At 51.1% G+C, this 18,234-nt stretch overlaps 1 protein-coding gene across 1 annotated transcript; it reads right to left on the reverse strand.

Annotated features, from left to right (window-relative positions):
- Window positions 1-1,258: 1,258 nt before the first annotated feature.
- On the reverse strand, window positions 1,259-5,178 carry ZFP36L1 (ZFP36 ring finger protein like 1). The gene is made up of 2 exons (XM_030483368.1): window positions 4,590-5,178; window positions 1,259-3,800 (listed from the first exon to the last, which is right to left on the reverse strand). Exons 1-2 carry the CDS (start codon window positions 4,644-4,646, stop codon window positions 2,850-2,852), a joined length of 1,008 nt encoding a protein of 335 aa, XP_030339228.1. The 5' UTR covers window positions 4,647-5,178; the 3' UTR covers window positions 1,259-2,849.
- Window positions 5,179-18,234: the final 13,056 nt, after the last annotated feature.

The following is an 18,234-nucleotide window of genomic DNA, read 5'->3' on the forward strand; positions in this document are numbered from 1 at the left end:
ATGGCTTCCAGCAGTTGGCAAGGAGGCATGCATGGGTGCTTGCTGCAGCTGGGCACAGGAGGTCTTCCAGGCAGGAGCCCATCTCTCATGTGGGCCCCATCACCTTTATGCCCAGGGGCAAGGCTGCAGTCAGCAGGTTTCTGGAGGCCTGTTGAGCAGCACTGGGGCTGTGCCCGAGGCTCTTCTCTCAGGCATGAGCACACAGACCTGCTAGTTACATCAGCATCGGCCAGGCAAACTCCCCATACAGCTTCCACACCGTTCATGGGAACCAGCTGCTACCAGCCACACTCCTCTTCCACCAGCTTTCCTCTACCTAGCTTACCTTTATTGCCAGACCACGCAAGCAAGCACGTTACACAAAGCCAACACCAGGGAAGGTACATTGGTGTAAACCTTGAGGTATCCTACAGCTTTTGTTTGTCAGGAACTTTTCCAACACGAATTAGGAAACATCTCTCCTGAAGAGTGAGGCATGTCAAGACAGATGAAAGATTGGTGGTTCAGCAACAATATTCCACCCCAGATTTGGGAGAGAGGTGGTACAGTTTCAGATGGAGTGTCAAGCTTTCTCCAGAGAGCTCAAAGGTGAAAACACAAGACTTACGCCATGACCAGCGCTGACAAAGCAGCATCCCTAAATAAAACCACTGGGTTCAGAAGTTTCTGGGGTTGCCAACTGATAGTTCAAGGAGCATGTGGGCTTCAATGCAATAGCAGGGTGAAGACTTTGCTGGGGGGTCCATGTTCCTCTCCCACACAAAATACCAAACCACCACCACCGCTCTGTACCAAAAAGGACGAGAACCAGTGAAAAGCCAGGCCTGAGACTTGGGAAATCTGTACCACTTCAACATATCACTTTAGCCTTGCTCAAAACATGCACAGGCTTTCTGTGAGGGGGAAGGAGCTGCACAAGAATACAAGCCACAAGAGGAACAGAAGCCAATCCAAGGTTTAAGATACGTTGATCAGAAAGTTTACAGAACAGAGGGACTCAAGATGGGAGAAGGACTCCCTAAGAGACAGAGGGTTAGAGGCCACTGAGATAGGTCACACTGGTTATTTGCTGCCATTGATCCCTGCACCCACAGGCTTGTAGGGCTGACCCATCGAATCCATGAGGAATGATTGATAGAGGAATACCTGAGCACAGGGTGGGCACTTCAAGGTCAAGAGGAGGGAACTATCTGCATTTGAGTGGCTGTCTATAAACCAACCCCTCAATCTGTGCAAGGAAAACCAGCTCCACTGTCAGTTTCTTGAAAAAACTTGGGGTTTATTGATTTAAACTGCAAACAGTCATTACAAAAGAGATTCTCTTTTAAATAAACTCACACAAAGAGGAGGAAAAAGCAATGTAGTGAACAGTAATGGGGGGGGGGGATTACATTCATTATTCTCTTTGTGCCAGTCCCGTTCACCTCGGCAAGGAAAACTCCAAACTTGGAATACAGAAACGCAAAGACAAACTGTATTTGGAATGTCTTCAGATAGGCACTTTGAGCCCAAGGCTTTTCTCCTTGAAGAATCTATACAAAAAGAGGAAGAAAAAGGTCTTCCTTCCACACTGTCTCACAACAGAGCTCAGGTATGTACATTCTAAAGCCCTAGGTAGTTAAGACCCAGGGGAAGGAAAGAGGAGGAGGAGAAGAAAGGCAAAGAAGCATATTAACTCAATTTGCAGTCCAACACAAAAACAAAAAAAGGGGGGAAATTCTAAAATAAATAATCCAAACACAGTTTTTGCATTTTTTTAAATTAATTTTTCATTTTTTAAAATAAAATAACCAAAAAGTGTAAAGTTACAAAAAATGTCATTGTAGTATAATATATTAAACTGTGGGGAAAAAAAGGAAAAAGACACTTCACAATCTTAAGATTAATATGGAAGATCATAATTTAAACATAAAAGAATATATTCTATGGATTCATCATCCCGATAAATATGAACAAAATTAACAAAAAAGCATAGGTTTCGGCAATAAATACGTTTTGATAAGTTAAATAAGCTTTTTTATATTGTTGTGCAGTGACAAGCAAAATCTGCTCTCCAATTTCTGAAGTTATACAAAATTAAAAACCCAGAAAAAAAAAAATAATAAAAAGCTTGGCGTGAGTGCTCTAAGATAGGTCTAAAGTACTCTAGAGCAAAACCATTAAAGCTATGTCTACTGGAACTTTGTTTACACGAACTTTTGTGTGTGTGGAATGACTTCTGTTGGCCCCACCCCCTCTATTTCTGTATTTAAGATGTCACATGAATACATGGGGAACTTTTTAGCACCAAAATCAAGTCTCTCATAGTCCATCTGGTTTTTCTTTTTTGTTGTTGGTTTTTTCCTCCCAGTCAAAGTCCCACTCTTGTTACAATCTTTGTCCGTTCTCAGCTTTTTCTTCCTGCAGACCTGAGCGGATCCAGGCAAGATTAGTCTTTAAGGGGAGAGGAGAAAGAAGACTGGATGTTAACACTTGCCCACATGCCTGCAGCCTAGCAGAAACTGGCCAGTCGCGAAGGGACTGGGAGAGGGCTATGCAGTACATGGCCAGTGGAGGGAGCTGGATCCGGACATTTCCTGCACATCTGGAAGTACACAGAGCTGCTGGTGCCCTCTGCAGCTGGAGAGGTAATACAGTCACAGTGAAAGTGTTAAAAGGCACTAATTTTGTAAACGTTATTGCTTTTCATCGTAATTTGGCACTTAAGGTTTAAGCCAGTGGGTCTACAGCAGGCAGGTGGACATGTTAACATCCAGCTCAGACTACTAGGGATAGGGTGGGAGGAGTTCAGCTTAACATCGTAATAGAAGTGGGGGGGATGGGGGGGGGGGGCAAGAAGAAACCCCAGATTAGTCGTCGGAGATGGAGAGTCTGCTGAAGATGGGAAGACGTCTTGAGGTGTCCAGGATAGGGGAATCTGAGCCGCTGTGGCTGCTGCTGGAGCTGCTCAGATAGCCCTCCTGGTCAGAGAGGGAGTCCTGAGGACTGGGCGGCGAGTCAAACATGTTGGGGGACTCGGACATGGGCCTGAACAAGAAGGTGGTGGGGGAGTTCCCGCTAGGCACCTGCACCCCCATGCTGGGGGCAAAAAGACTGACCAGCTCCTGGCTGGAGAAGGTGAAGGGGTTGCTGGCGCAGTCAGGCAGGGTGGGGGAGCCCAGCAGGTCATCGGCGCTCAGCATGGGCGGCGGGGTGATGGAAGTGGGGCTGTCCAGCAGCCCGCTGGCAGCAGTGCTGGGGAAGCCGGCGAAGCTGAAGCTGTGCTGCAGGCGCGGTCTGTCGGTGACGGCGGGCTCCCGGCTCCCCGCCACGGCACGGCGCTCCTCTGCGTTGTGGATGAAGTGGCAGCGCGGCCCGTAGGGGCAGAAGCCGATGGTGTGGAAAGTGCGGCAGAGCTCGGTCTTGTACTTGGGGTGACGGGTGAGGCTCCGCAGCTCGTGGATGCCGTGAGCGAACTGGCACTTGTCGCCGTACTTGCAGGCGCCGTTCTCCTCGAAGGGGCGGCACAGCTCCGTCTTATAGCGGCTAGAGTTGACCTGTCCCCCAGGCTGCTTCTGCTGCAGCAGGCGCTCGCCGCCCTCGGAGAAGGAGCGGTCCCGGAAGCGGCTTTCCCGGGGGCCCAGCATGGGAGCTGGCTCCCCTTTCAGGCTGCTAAGGAGCTGGTTCTGGTGAAACTTGGAGTTGGGCAGGGTGACAGAGTGCCTCCTAGGGAAACCCGCGCCGGCAGGGGTGCCCACCGCCTTCCTGTCCAGCAGGCACCCGCTGACACCCGAGGGGCTGTAATTCAACATCTTGTTGCTCTGCAGAGAGAAAGCAAGAGCCGGTCACTGCCACCGCCTCCTCCGGCGTACCCACGCAGCCCCGGGAGTCTCCCGCGGCGCGGCAAAGCGCGGCTCCCCGCCGGTCCCCGGTTCCGGCCGCCGGGCGGCGAGGCAAGCAGGGCAGCCCTCCTCACCAACATTTGCTTCTGCCCGCTCGCCGCTCCCCCAGAGAGATACGGGCCGCCCCTCCCCGTCCCCCCGCGAAGCCCTGGCAGAGGTAAGTAAGGAAGCGAGCCAAGCGCCAGACGCGGGGGAGCCGCTGGCTGCATGCAAGAAAACTCCGAGGCCGGAGCTCTTTTCTGGGAGAGCCTCCCAGGGGACGGCGGCGAGCGGGAAGGGCAGCGCGCAGCGCTGGCGCCCGCCCCACCGACACCCCCCCCGCAGCGCAGCCGCGGCTCCCGCCCAGCCCCCGCCGCCCGCTCCCCCTGCGGCGGGGTCGGGCAGGGGCGGCAGAGCCCCGCGGAAAGCGAGCCCGCCCGCCCGGGCATGTTACACGGCGGCGGCCCCAGGGGCACGGGAACGACCGGGCCCCGCGGCTGAGCCCGCCGGGAGCGCGGGGCGGTGCCCCCTGCCCTCCCCTCCGCCGGCGGGGCCGAGGCGGGAAGCGCGGGCAGCGGTGGCGGGGGACCCGTGCCCGGTTCCTCGGCCCCATCCCTGCACCAAGCTCGGTGCCGGCTAGGAAACGTGGGGTGTGCGGCGAAGGAAAACCCAAACGCGAACCCGAAAGGCGGCGAAGAGCGCCGGAGCCGCTCCCGACGGCGCGTTTACCTTGCATAAAACTTCGCTCAGGTCGAAGATGGTGGGCGACACCAGGGCTGTGGACATCTTCGGAGAGCGAGGGGGGGACGCGGGTGCGGCCGCGGCACACGGACACGAGGAGTCGCGGCGTGGGTAAGGCAGAGCCTCCGGCGCCCGGCGCGCAGCCTGCCTCCCCCCGCCGCCGCCGCTCCTAACCCGCCGCCGCTTCCAGGGGGCTCGGCGAAAACCTCAACTTATAAAGTTTCGGACTTACCCCGGGAGGAGGAGCCGGCGGCGGGAGGAAAGGGGAGGAGGGGAGAGGAGGGCAGGGTGATTGACACCGCGACTGAATCACCCGGGCGGGCGGGCCCGGAGAAACTTTCGGGAGGAAGGAGGGGGGGAGGGAGGAAGACGGGAAAGAAAAAACACAAAAAACAAACGGGGCGGGGGGGGAGGAGAACAGAAAAGGGGGAAAACCCGCCCCGCCGCCGCCGCCGCGCTCCCCCCCTCCTCAAGGAGGCCGTTGTGCGCGCGTGTAAGGCGGGGGCCGGCGCGCGGGGAGGGGGGGGCGCGCAGCGGCCTCGCGCCTGCCCGGTACGAGTGAGCCCCCGCAAGCAGCAACGGCCCCACGGCCGTTGGGGCGAGGGGGTCCCGCCGGGGTCTGTCCGCTTGGAGTGAGGCTGGACCCGCTCCGCGCTGGCTTTGTGCGGGTACACAGGCACGGACACCGACACCTCCCGGGGGGTTAGTCCTCTTTCCCAGTTTTTATTGGAAGCTGGCAGCGCTGCGAGGGGCTACAGCTCTCGTCCACGTTAGTTTAAATTGTTAAAATACGGGTTTGCACTTCAAAAGTGTGTCTGAGGAGCTCTGCCTTTCCCCCCCGCATAGTCCTCTTCCAGCCCCCCGAACTCAGAATGGTAAAACCGGGAGAAAAGAAACAAAATAACGTCTCCGAGCAAGTAATCTGTTCCAGATTTCAGCAGACAAAGTATGATTCATGCGTTTATCGATACAGCGGGGAGGAAGGGGGAGCATGGCGGCAGTTTCTGTGTAAAAGCAAAACATTAAAAAGGCAAAACGCTCGGAGGTTTCTCGGTACCAGGGCGCCTCGGCGTGAAACCCGCTGCCCCCAAATCCGCCCAGCCGAGGAGGGTTCGTCCTAACCATAACTTCAGCGAGTGTTTCACCCAGGGCCGAGCAATGGCATCCCGGCCCCCTCCCTCCCTCCCCACACGGACAGCTTGAGGGCGGCCCTGCGCTGCCCCTGCCCGGCACCACACACTGCTCCTCCTGCCCCGCGCCCGGCTTGGCCGGCAGGAAAGAGCCCCCTGCCCTGGGCAGCGCAATGCCGGCCCGAGCGGCCATCGCTCTGAAAACTTCAAACAAATGATCCACTTCCTCTTCTGTTTGCTTTAGAGTCGCAGGACCTGGACTTTGAGCTGGCGGCTGATCTTTTTCCCCTCCTTCGGTCTTCAAGAACAGCCAAAATAACCAACCGAGGGGAACGCCCACAGGCTCCAGCTATTCCAGATTTCTGTCTTTTTTTTTATATTATTATTATTTACTTAAGGAGAACAATCAGGTTCCTCGAATTTCCTTCTCTTTCTAGTTTCTTCTTTTATTTTCCTTGCCTTGGCCAGAAGTGAGGAGTAACCAGGAGAGAGACCAGCCTATTATTTTCTGCAGTTGTTTACTCATTCTGTAGATGGTGCTTGTTCCCAGGGCTCTGAGCCTCTCTATAATTAAACCCATTTTAATTGTTAGGTTAGAAACGTCATTTCGGGGACTTTCCAAGAGTTACCGAGAAAGCCAGCTGAGATACCTATTTCTCTCCTTAGTCGCTCCCAGCCTGGTTTTCACCCCAGTGGCTCCCCATCAGCCGGTCACGGTGCAAGGCTGAGCAGAGGGCTCAGTGCGGGACAGCCCCCCCCACTTTTGCATTATTCGCTTGCCCGTGTGCCTTTGTTTTGGAAACTTCGGGTTTAAGGTTGCGCATTTCCACGGATCAGGCGGCAAAGGCTGAAGCCGAGAAGGAATTTTTTTCCAGTGATTTAGCTTGGCAAACCCCGACTCCATGGTGGTCTGCTTTGCATTGGCTGCGCACATGCTCAGATCAGGAATTTAGCTGCTCACCCCACCTCGTGGCTAAAAGTCAGAGCCCTCCGGGCCAGAGTGGGAATTTGTGTGGGCATGAATTCACACCGAGCAGAGGAATGAAAAAATCGGAGCCTTGCACCTCCCGCCAGAGACATGCCAGCACTTTGATAGATGCAAATGAACAAAGATAGGTAAATGAATAAAGTGCAAGTCAATTATTAAAGAAGATTACTGAAAAAGTGAATGAATGCAGTGCCGTGCTCGTTAGCCTTCTCGTACGGGTCAATCCATCCAGGCCCAGCACATTTCAGTTGGGATACTACAGCTGGAATAAATGTCCAGGGCTTCCTAAGCCCTTCCCAAATCCATCCTCAGTGCAGGAGTAGCTTCTGAAGCATTCTTGTTGCCTGGTTCCAGTGCAAGCAGATGCTAAACTTGTGTCAAAATACAGAGGGATAAGGTCCTTCATCAGACCTGTGCACACATTTAACAGAGGAATTAAGAACCGCTTTCCCAAATGAGAGCTGAAATGGGCTGGAATGGCCAGAAAACAGGGTAGAAGCAGGGGGCAGCGAATGAAATGATAAAGGCAGGAGGTTCAAAGGAGTATTTTTTCCAATTGTGTGTGCGTATAAAACTGTGGGCTCGCTGGCACATGATGCTGTGGAGGTCAAAAGTATAAACAGGGTCAAAAAAGCAATTCAACAAATTTATGGAGGAAAAGTCCCTGGAGGTTTACTAGAGGCAAAGGCAGACCTCCGCAGCACGTTGCTGGACAATGCACAGCGAAAGTATCATTCATTCCCCTGTTTTTACCCCTAAGCGTTAGCTGCTCTTGGAGGTAAGAGGAAGGCCACAACAGACCTTTGATCTGACCCAGTTCAGTTATTTTTACATAGTTAGGGTCTACTTTTATGCTTTATACTCCGTCTAACCCTGATGGGCTTGGAGGTGCACCTCACAAACTTGGTTTGGGATTAGCTGTGCAACATCAGATTGTTTGGGCCAGGCAGGAGGAGGTCAGTGTTGGGAAGTGCAAATTGGCACCATCTCATCCCTGAGCCACTGGGCATGGGTTCACACACTGGCCTCTGCTAAAGGCTGGAGAACACTCTCGTGGGGTGGCTGCAGTTTAACTCCCTGTCAGGGTAATAAGAGGTTACTTTCAGCAGCGGGTATAAACTGAACCCAAGTGCCAGCTCTGCCACAAATATATTTGGTGATGTTACAGCTCCCATAGCAACAGAAGAAGATTGCTATCTTAAGACACCTCCACTTATCTTCACCTGGAGCTGCTCGGCAATAGGAAGCCTGCAGGTCTGCTTGTGTCAGAGTTACCGAGCAAGAACACGAGAGCAAAAAAGCCTCAGTTGTTGAAAACAAGGTGGAGGGTGGTGGTTTGGTTTGTTGTCCCTCCTACCACCCAATTCCCAAATTTTCAAGTTAGGAAAAGGAAGTGCTTTTGCCACAAGCAACATTTTCCCCTGTGAGTTTCGGATGAGTTAGGCATTTTGCTGCCCTGCTCCCATGGGAATCTTCAGGTAAATAGACGTGTCTTTTCTGCAGTGGTATTCTGATGTACAGAGGCTGGGGCTGGAGGAGGGACAAACCTCCTGCCTTTATTTCTGCTGGCAGTGTAAAATGAGTCGAAGCTTTCTGCAGCCGCTATTCTATTTATATCTTTTTGGTCCAGTGCTATTTTTGTTGGCTGTGCCCCTGAAGGTGGAGGTGTGGCAGTGCCTTTCTGCTCGTCTCCACAAGCGGGTGTAGAAGTTTCCTCCGTCCCAGGCACCTCCTCAGACGCTGTGGCCTTTCGGGGTGGTAGGCGGATGTCAGCGTGGCCATTCCCCGTCTGTCTCTAACTTTTTAATCCTTCCTTTTATTTTGGCCTTGCGCTCCGTCCGTGGAACATCTCTGGGTAGCCACTGGGAGGTGTGAATGGCTCGGGATGGAAACCACAGCTTGTAGGTGCGCCCTCTGCCAGGCTTTTCTGGCACCGGAGGAAGCCCGGCCTCCGCCTGCTCCCCTGCGAAAGGGATACTACCAGCTGCTTGGTGAGGAAAGAGACTCGCAGAGATACAGGAAAGTGTGTTAAGGTGGTGGGAAGCAACGGGAGTAAGATTCCTGGCAGCTCGGGTACGTAAACATTCATCAAATAGAGAGTGTGTGCATGTGTGTACTTTGTGGTGGCAGGAAACCCAAGAAGCTAGCTCCATTATTTTTGCTGGAATTGGTAGTTACGCTGCCAGACAAATATTATAAGCCCTTAATCCTCCTGACTTTGCACCTGTGAATGACCTAAAGACTATTCAAGGCGATCTAAATTATGGGACATCGTTACTAATTAGTAATGGGGTTTGGGATCTGATTTGGTTGTTCATAAAGAGGGTTTTCTGTTTCTCAGATGTGGGGATACCTCTAGGGGAACTGAGGGGAGAAGGAGACAGGAGGTAGAGGTAGCATGTGGCCTCTTCTGAGAGTGTCACATGGACATGACTAGCCTGCCACAAATTTAGCATTGGTGCTACAGACAAGATGCTGCAGTGGAAAAACCAGAGGTATCCTTTCAGCAGGCGCAGGATAAGGAAATTGGCTGAACTTAATGGATTCAAGTTATAATTTCCAGTGGAAATACTAATGCAGTTAATCTATTTCCACACCACAGGACAGCAAGCCTGTGCTAGTGTTTAGCTGTTTGTCATGACTGCTCAGGCAGCTGGCCCAGCCACATCCCAGGGTCCATCCAGCTGCACCCAGACATGTGCAGCCTGTGCTGGGGTGGGAGCTGAGCTGGGGCACAAGTCAGTGCAGAAAATAATAGGTTTGAGGGGCTGGAGGAAAAGAGCATCACCAGGACTGGCTGTTGCATGGTTGTGGAAAGCCCAGCAGCCCCCTCCCGCAGCACCGTATAGCTCCCTGCTGCCCACCACCTCCTGCAGAGAAACCTTGCTCTTCTTGCCAGGGTTTGCCTGTTCTCAGTGAAGTTGCAAACCCTTTAGGGCAAGGAGCAAATCTCATCTGATCTCTCCTCCCTGAATGCACCACAACTGTGTGAAGCTGGAGAAGGGATTTCCATCCTGCTGGTGCAGTAACGGGAGCCAAGGAAGCACCCCAGCCTGGCTACAGCAAGGTGAGGGATGGAGCAAGAGGTTGTGCCCCACTGGCAGAGGAGAGCCATGAAGCAGCTGCTAGGGAGACTGGTGTGCCATCCCGCTGTGGGTCCCCAGAGCAGTACCCTGTCCCTCTCTCTGCAGGAAGCCCACCTGCATGGGACAGCCTGCACAGCTGGGTGCTGGCACCCTCTTTTTCCAGATCACAGCCAGGTACGTGGTGGTCCCGTGGTCCACAGCATCCCTGCTGGGCCCAAACTCAGGAGCTGATGATCGTGTACAGCAAGAGTAGAGCTTCAAATAGGTACCTTTAACCTGGCCTGGTCTGCACAGGGCTCTGTGCCTGCCAGGGCAGAGGGAAATCAAATATTTCTCACCTAAACAAACTGTCATTCAGTTTAAGGGAAGCTTTAAAGAGACTATTGGCAGTTTCCAGAAAAAAAAAAAAAAAGCAAGCAAGCTGCACATCGAAACAGCAATTGCCCTTGTATCGACTGCGGGTTAGTGCATGACACAGAAGTGACTGGGGACACGGCAACACACAGATCTCAGCACAAATACCACATTTTTTTCAAATCCTGCTTCCATGCTCCCAAGCCTATACACAGCAGGGCGATAACGCAGCAGTGATTTCTGTTGGCCTCTGCATGTCTCCAGCCAGAGCAGCCCTGGCCGCTGATTTATTCTTCAGACGTCAACCAGTGGAATGTTTCCATGATTTTTTCCTCTCAAAGAATGTGCTACAACTAAAATGCTTTTACCTTTCTTTTTTTTTTTTTTTTTAAAGAGGACGTCTAAAGCTACTTGGGAGCCTCTCAGATCGTGCCATTTGTCTGACACGACAGGCAGTGCTGGTGTGAGAAGGTGCTGCTTGCTGTGGTGGTGGTAGCTCACCTCTGACAGGCCTGGCTATAACCCTCTGTAAAAAATACTATTTCCAAACACACGAGTTGCACTCCACACATCTTACAGCTCCATGAGGTATTTGCATCGGGGAGGCAGCTTGCTTTCCCGCCTATGCCATTCCATCAAAACATACTTTTAGCACCAGGCAAGAAGCCAAGGTCAAGAGTCTTCTTTTCTTTTTCCTTTTTTATTTTTTTTTGTCCCCCCGCCTGCTCTGAATACATTATGATACAGACTTCAGTTCAACTTCAGTTCCACTATTATATCTTTTCCCACAAGACCGTTGCCTCATTCAGACCACAGCGAGGAACATGCTTTCATCTCTGCCAGCTGGGCATGGCTGGAGCGCCCCATGCCCGTAGGAGCTGCGTGGGGAGGAATGGAGGCGAGGCTTTGCAGATTCCCATGCACAGAGGATGGAGAGGTTTGGCCAGGTCCAAATCTGGGAGGACATTTCCAGGGAGCCTCTCCCACTGCCTCCTTCGTCAGGGCGGTAGTGAAGAATGAAGAGCAATGAGAGTGAGATTCCTCTCACCTGATTTTAGGTGTCTAAAAGTTAGGTGTCTAAACCTATTTAGTTGCACAGGCTTCTTGCATAGTCAATGGAGACAAATAGGCACCTCTAGTGTGTGATTCATCTCGCCTATCTTGCACATTTATCTTGAGAAGGGCTGACTCACTCCGCAGCCAAGCACAGCTTCTCTTCTGTGACTGTAAAGGTAGATCAGCAACTTGAGGATTTGACAACTAAATTTTGGATGTCCCAAGTTAGGAAGGTGAGTCCTACCCTAGCCGTGGCAGTGGCTGTGGCAGCAGCACCACTGTGCTCTGGCTTGGGGCCTATCCCCCCCCAGTTTCTCTCAGAGGGTCTGCTTCCAGCCCTCCCCAAGCAGGGCTGGGTTTTAGTCTGTCCAAATCACATTATCAGTCCTTATCACCTTATCAGACCAGGTTAAATATTTATAAAGCACCTGGGGCAGGGTCCATGTCTTTCTTGTGTTTGTATGTTCCCTCGAGGAGTGAAGCCCCTGTGCTGGTTGCAACCCTTCCTGGACTGGTGCAATACAGCACCGTGGGTCCCTGCACCAATCTGCAGGTCTTGATGAAATGCAGCTGGGAACACAAAAAGAGCTCATGGACATTGGGAAATAAGCAGGAGTGAATCATAAGAGTCAGAAGAAGCTACTAACGTGTGGGAAAAAGGCAAATGTGCTACCTCGGCACAAACATATAATAAGGAAGTATGTAATAATAATTATTGTTATTGTAATATGGTCTGGGTGAGCATTTGGGAAAAAGATATCTAATAACTGACAAGCGACGTGGCTCATTTTGTTTTGATCTGAAATTCAAACAATGGTTGTGTTTATAAGGCAATAATACGCAGGGCACAGAGCACTGGCACTGTACCAAATACGCACTCCCCAAGTCGGGTTTATATAGGTCATGCCAAACAAATAATAGTGTTCTTCAATATAATTACTGATTCATTACGGAGAGAGAATGTAATCGAGTCTGTTTGGATTTCAGGGAGGCGTTAGGTATAGTAAATTCATACATTTGAACTTGGATTGGGAAGGCTTTGTGCACTCGCCTAGCTCTGCTCCTCCGGCACTCAGCGGTAAAATTCCCGCTGCAGCCGGCCCCAGCTTCACAGGAGCCTCTCTGCCAGCTTCAGCAGGCCCTGGTGCTCCCACCACCCTTCGCAGACACTCTCAGCACCCTTTGAAGCACTTCACAGGTAAATTGGGAAACTAAGGTACTGCTAGTCTGAGATCTGCATCCAGATGTGCTGGACCTGGCACTTAGCTCAGGCAGTTGCACTGGCCCCATCGGCTGCCCTTGATCCTGGGAGCACCCCAGCCCCTCCACTTCTGAGCCTCCTGCTCCATGCCCTGCTTCTGGATGTGTCTCTTTACACCATTATTCCACTGTTATTCCTCCACAAGTCAGAGGACAGGATGGCCTGGAGCTGCCCATTAGCTCCCTGGCCTGATGCTCATACTTGCCCATGGGGGAGTTAAACTGGGGTGTCCCTGCCCTGGGAAGACATCTGTGGCATTGTGCAGTGGTGGGACCATGCTGCCATGCAACATGGCAAGGGGGTACCACAAGGACTCAGGACATCAAAGGAGAAGAGCCAGGATCAGCTGGTGGTGAGGGAGGACCATGCGGGCTTCTCCAGGGGCTTTTGGACGGCTTTCCCATGTGGCCGGTCTGTGGGGAACTGGCATTTCAGCTGCAGCGCTTTGCTTTCCCCAGGAAGACCTGGGCAGCCCCACACCAGTCTAAGGTGTTTCCTGCTGGCCTCTGCCCCCACACACTGGGATGGATGATGGTGCCCACTGCAGCTTCCTCAACACCCGGCACTGCCGCCGGTACCAGTGACAGGGCTTTGCTCTGTGTGGCACCTGGACCAACAGTTTGACTTAGGAAAACACAACACATTGTGGCACAGCCACAGAGCCAGCACCCCTCATCTCCATCACCAGCCCTGCTGCTGCTCCCCACAGCGCAAAGGGCAGAGCCCCAGTGTCCTCTCTGCAACTCCACTCCAGGGAGCAGCTGCATTTGCCAAAAAGGCCAACGGGGCACAGCACAAGTCTTCTAGGAAAATGGGGGCCATGCACCAGCAGATCAGCACCCAGTGCAGGGAGTACTGATGGAGTACTGAGCACTGATGGAGTACCTTTTTGCAAAGTTAAATCATGCCCCACTAGTCAGCTGACTTCTGTGAGCTTCCAAAAATCTGATCAGGAACTAGTAGGGACTATAGTAAATACATGCTTACAAAAGGTCTTTTGATAAAGGCCCTTCCAAGAATGAAACAAACTTGGCAGTCATCAGATAAAAAGTCTCATCATGGATTGAAAATGAGGTCAGAACTGATAGAAGGGGGAAAAAATCCATTAAAAGTAAATGGCCAGTGTTCCTGAAGGGGAAGAAAAGCTGACTGAGGTGAGAGATGGGCAGTGGGGCCATGCTTGGAGGAGACTAAAGTGGCCATCTGAACACTGTTTCAAAAAACAGAAATGGGGGAAGAAGGATAACAAGGCAACAGCATTTGCTGCCAATAGAGAACCATGTATTATAACTGCAAGCAAGGCTCAGCAGGGCTGGGAGGAACTCCAGAAGCTTCTAACTAAACTCAAAACCAAACCACAATGACGGAGAAAGTTCAGTGCACACAATGCCAAAGCAAGCCATTTCAGAAGAAACTGGGCAAGCCTCTTGCTCTGAATTAGAAGTTGGCTTGTAGGGGTCAGCAGTGGGCATGGCAATAACTATTGAAGCATTGCATGTGAAAGATCTGTGCTGAGGATCAGCATGAAAAATATGTCATGCTATAACCTGGTCACACATCACAGTCCATGTCCGCTTGCCCACTTTGAAGCAGGACCTAAAGAAACATTGTAAGACGGACCATGCTGAGTCAAGATCAAAAGTCCACCAAAGGCAGCAAGGAAGAACAGAAACAGCATCAAAGGCAAAGCTGGGTGGGGGACTCTTTTTCATGAGGGGAGGTTGAGGAGTATAATACTATTTGCACCAGGGAAGCAGAGGGCTACAAAACAATGGTTCCCTTTAGTAACAACTGCCCAATGCTTTTGGTTTATTTGTGCTGTGCTAGTTGAAAAGAAAGACATAAAGGTGCTTTTAAAAATAGTTGCAAGGGAAGTTTGTGCTTTGCCAGTGGTCTGCCTTGCAGTACTGTTCCCCGCTGGACGTGATCTGCTGATAAGCTCATACCTGGCCTGAACTCAGCTCTGCGTGCCAAGCCACCCATAGCAGTGTACCTGCTCTGGCTGGATTGCTGAGACCCCCTTTTGCAGAGGCTGGGTGCAACTCCCGTGTGGGCAGCATCCAGCCTTGGGCAAGAGCTGGCAAAGCCCAGCCTGTGCACTGAAAGCCTGTTCAGCATCAGTGTCTGGCTGTCACAGAGTGGGGACTGCATGGTGGGGACGAATGCAGTCCCTGGCAGGGTGTGGTGACACCAAGACCTGTGCAGTAAGAAGTGGAAGGGGGTGTGTGTGTGTAAATAATTTACTAGTATGACCTAAATGCTACCAGGCCTTTGTTTATTTTTCTGAAGTCAGTAGAGAACCACGCGGGTTCTGGGACTGGAGTTTGGGGACCAGAGGCTGAGAGGTGACACAGAGCAAAAGCATCCAACCCCTCCATGCGGGAAGGCAGTCGGGCTGAGAGCAGAAGGCTGCTTTCTGAGTTTCCAACTTTTCCTGCATAAAGCAAGCTTTGCAGAGAAACGAGAGAGGGAGAACTGCCACAGATCTACAGGTTTAGATATTACTGATGTTTACAGTTGGTTGACCCACCAGATGTGTTCAAGATGCATGGCTCAAAGATGACCAGTCTGTCATCTTTGTTGATGGATCAAAACCCCCAGATTCAAACTGTGGTGGATATGACAGTGTTGCAAATACAGCTATTCCAAAACACAAACCAGAACTTCTAAGTGCCAGTGAACTGGTGAAGACCAACTGTGAGCAGGTGGTGGCAAAGGCTCTTTTTTTGGTGAAACTGTTCAAAAGAGCAAGTCTGCTGGTGAAGGGAGGGTCCCACGGTCACCTCCAACAGTATAAAGAGAATGAAAAACAGCAGCAGCAAAAGCCAGTAATGCACCAAAAGGTGTGTCCAGGTTAAATCAGGCCAATAAAAATAGCTGTACTGGGGAATGAATATGCCAATCTAAGCCACATTTCCTGAAGCAGTTGAACCCTCAGCCGTAAAGCTCTTCCTAGGAGGAAAGACTGTTGCAATGATGTTTCTATGGATAACTCTACCTCATAGCTGAGCTGTCTATGGTTATGACCACTTTGCCTTTGTGAAGTGCATGGTTTTCCGTCTCTTTGATACCAGAAAAAGCAAAACTGTTTGTGTGGATGTGTGCATTGGTGAGCACATGCACTGGGCTAGGGAGAGCGTGCGTGTTTGTGTGTGTGTATGTGTTTGTGCTGGCTTAAGGAATAGTGTACGTGCATGAGAACAAGTGCTAGTGAACATGTGAACAAGACCCTGAGCAGCCATCATGCGGCTGCATGTGAGCATCCCAGGCTGCAGCAGAAATGGCATGCGCTGGGACGGGTGCGGGTTACACAAGGGCAAGTAGGGCTGCGCGAGTGCTCACTTATGCCAGCCATGGGGAGTGTGGGTCTGTGCTGGTGGGAGGGCCGAGGAGCAGTGGTGTGCACACAAGCACCCATGCACAAGGGAGGGGAGGTGAGCATCTGCACAGGACAGCACACGCGGCACTGTGGTGCTGGAAGGGAGATGCAGGAAAGCTTTTTCCTGACTGTTTATACAACACGGTTTGGCTGTCAAAGAGTAAATGTGGTAAAGAAGAGTCTAGAAGGGTTCCTGCCAGCTATAAACAGAACGATCAGCATACACAGGATGTGGCAAGCAGCTAAAGGCGTCCCGTTATTCACTTCACTTTTATTTCAAGGGGATTCACTTCTCTGTTCTGTTTCCCATTTGGGAAGTGAAACCTAAGATCATGGTACCATTAAAAAAAAAAAGGTCACAGCTCGTTTGTTTTTCTACTTTATTCTTTCTTTCATTTTAAAAAGTTACTTTACTTTGCCTTGAATGGAATTTATTGAAATTACTGGTAACATATTAAGTCTTCACTCTGTTTCTCTCCTGAGGAATTATCTCATTTGATCTTATTTGAAACTGTTGACTCTGAGGGGAGTGTTTACAGCTCACGACGTGCTCACAGTATGGTGCAACCAGGAGCAGAGGGAACAACGCGGGTTCCTCCTAAGCACAGCCAGAGCTGGCCTGTGCGCTGCTCACAAGGTGCTTTGTAAACATTTATTCATTCTTGCACACACACTCCCTTCCCTCCCCCCATCAGGTGAGGAAATATTATTGTCACCATTTCACAGATGGAAGAAGTGAACGCAGATAGGTTTGGTGACTCACGCACAGCCGCTGAGGCAGATCTAGAGCTGAGGTGTTAAGCTCCCAGCCACCTAATTTAACCCAGCAGGTCACGTTCCCACCCAGGGCTGACAATATAGGTAGAGTCAGCTCCATCTACCTGCCACCCACTTGTCCTGTGAAGCAGTAATGCTCATCTCAACGTTTGCAGAATGAGATCAGATTGCTGTGGCCTACTCCATGCGATGGTGCCATCAGAGTGCGATATATTATTACGATATCATCATGTGATTTTGCCTGAAACTATCGCAAGGCGATGCACAGAACAGAGGTAGGCAGTTGGAAATCGGGGACCATGTGCTCTCCAACCACATCACACACACACGCACCCTGTACCAGGCTGTTGGTTAATCCCACCACACTGCAAAGATAGGCAAATGATGTGCGTGCTGGGCAGTGGCTCGCCACCTTTTTTGTTGGGACCTAGGTTCATTTCTGCCCTATACAGTCCTGGTGCAAACAACTGAGGTAGGAAAGATGGCTCCGTGAGGCAGTGGAAGGAAAATTTTTGCCTCTTCAGTGAAAATGGCTCTCAAAGCATATGGTCAGTAGATAAAGATCATGGCCCCAGTTCTCTGGTGAGGCTGGTTGTCTTTGAGTGCTGAGCACTTACTGGAAACTAAGCCTCCTCCTGAAGGTGGTTCAATACAAGCACTCAGGAAACCGAGCCTTCAGTGTCTCATCAAGGCCAAACATCCAGGGCTACACGTTGCCACTGTTTGCTCTGTTTTGTTATTTAAAACCCTCTCCCACACGGAATCAAGAACAACAACAATAAAAATACCCCGCTCCTTATCATCTTTGTTTGCTTTTCACATGGTTTACATGGGACATGATTTCACTCATGTCCAACTCATCCCAGATGACTCAGATTAGTCAGTTCCACTTTCTGAGATGGGTCTGTCTGTGTGTCTGCTGCTCAGGCCCTGCAGGATGCTGCCACAACCAGCCTCACGCTACTGGAGGGGAGGTTAGATTTCCCTGTACAAATCTTAACTTTTATTTTTAAATAAATCGCTTCATATTTCCTTCTGTTAAATATCACCCTTGTAACAGGTCATTCCAATTAAGCTGGTGTTGCTTTTTGCCTTGCCACGTGCAAAATTTGTTTCCGCCACCACAACGAAGTTTGCTGAGAGATTCTCCTTGATTTCTGTGAGCTTTGGACCCATCTCTCAGGAGCTGTTACTGCACCTCTTGAGAGAAACAGCAAAACACCCACTAATTTCAAGGTGTCAGAGATTAGGATCTCAGAAGGACTTGGGGGTGGGAAGGGCATTCAAGTACCTGGACTGTTCAAAGGCCTCCCTACACGTCTTCTACCACGGTGAGTGGTTTTGGGGTGTGCTGGGACTTTACAGGTATAGGTAAATGGAGAGGCGGAAGAATCTCTTGAGCATCTAGAAGGAAGATGGCTTGCTCTTCTTCCTCTGGCCCTCCTTTAGGGACTAAGTGCCACCCAAACAGTGCCAGAGACCTGGCTTGTGAAGAGTCATGACAACACCTTTCTGGACAGTTGTCTCTGGAGCTGAGTTTTTCTTTCCTTACTGAGGGTTAAACTGAAGTTTTCAGGATGTGGCGGAAGGCAGGGTGGCCAG

The sequence above is a fragment of the Strigops habroptila genome, chromosome 4 (genome assembly GCF_004027225.2).
Source record: "Strigops habroptila isolate Jane chromosome 4, bStrHab1.2.pri, whole genome shotgun sequence".
Lineage (NCBI taxonomy): Eukaryota > Metazoa > Chordata > Aves > Psittaciformes > Psittacidae > Strigops > Strigops habroptila.

Bases quoted from the DNA above. Each gene is read 5' to 3' on its own strand.
- ZFP36L1 (XM_030483368.1), bottom strand. From the start codon at position 4,646: ATGTCCACAGCCCTGGTGTCGCCCACCATCTTCGACCTGAGCGAAGTT. The intron at 3,801-4,589 runs GTAAACGCGCCG...TTCTCTCTGCAG, and splicing joins TGAGCGAAGTTTTATGCAAG to AGCAACAAGATGTTGAATTA.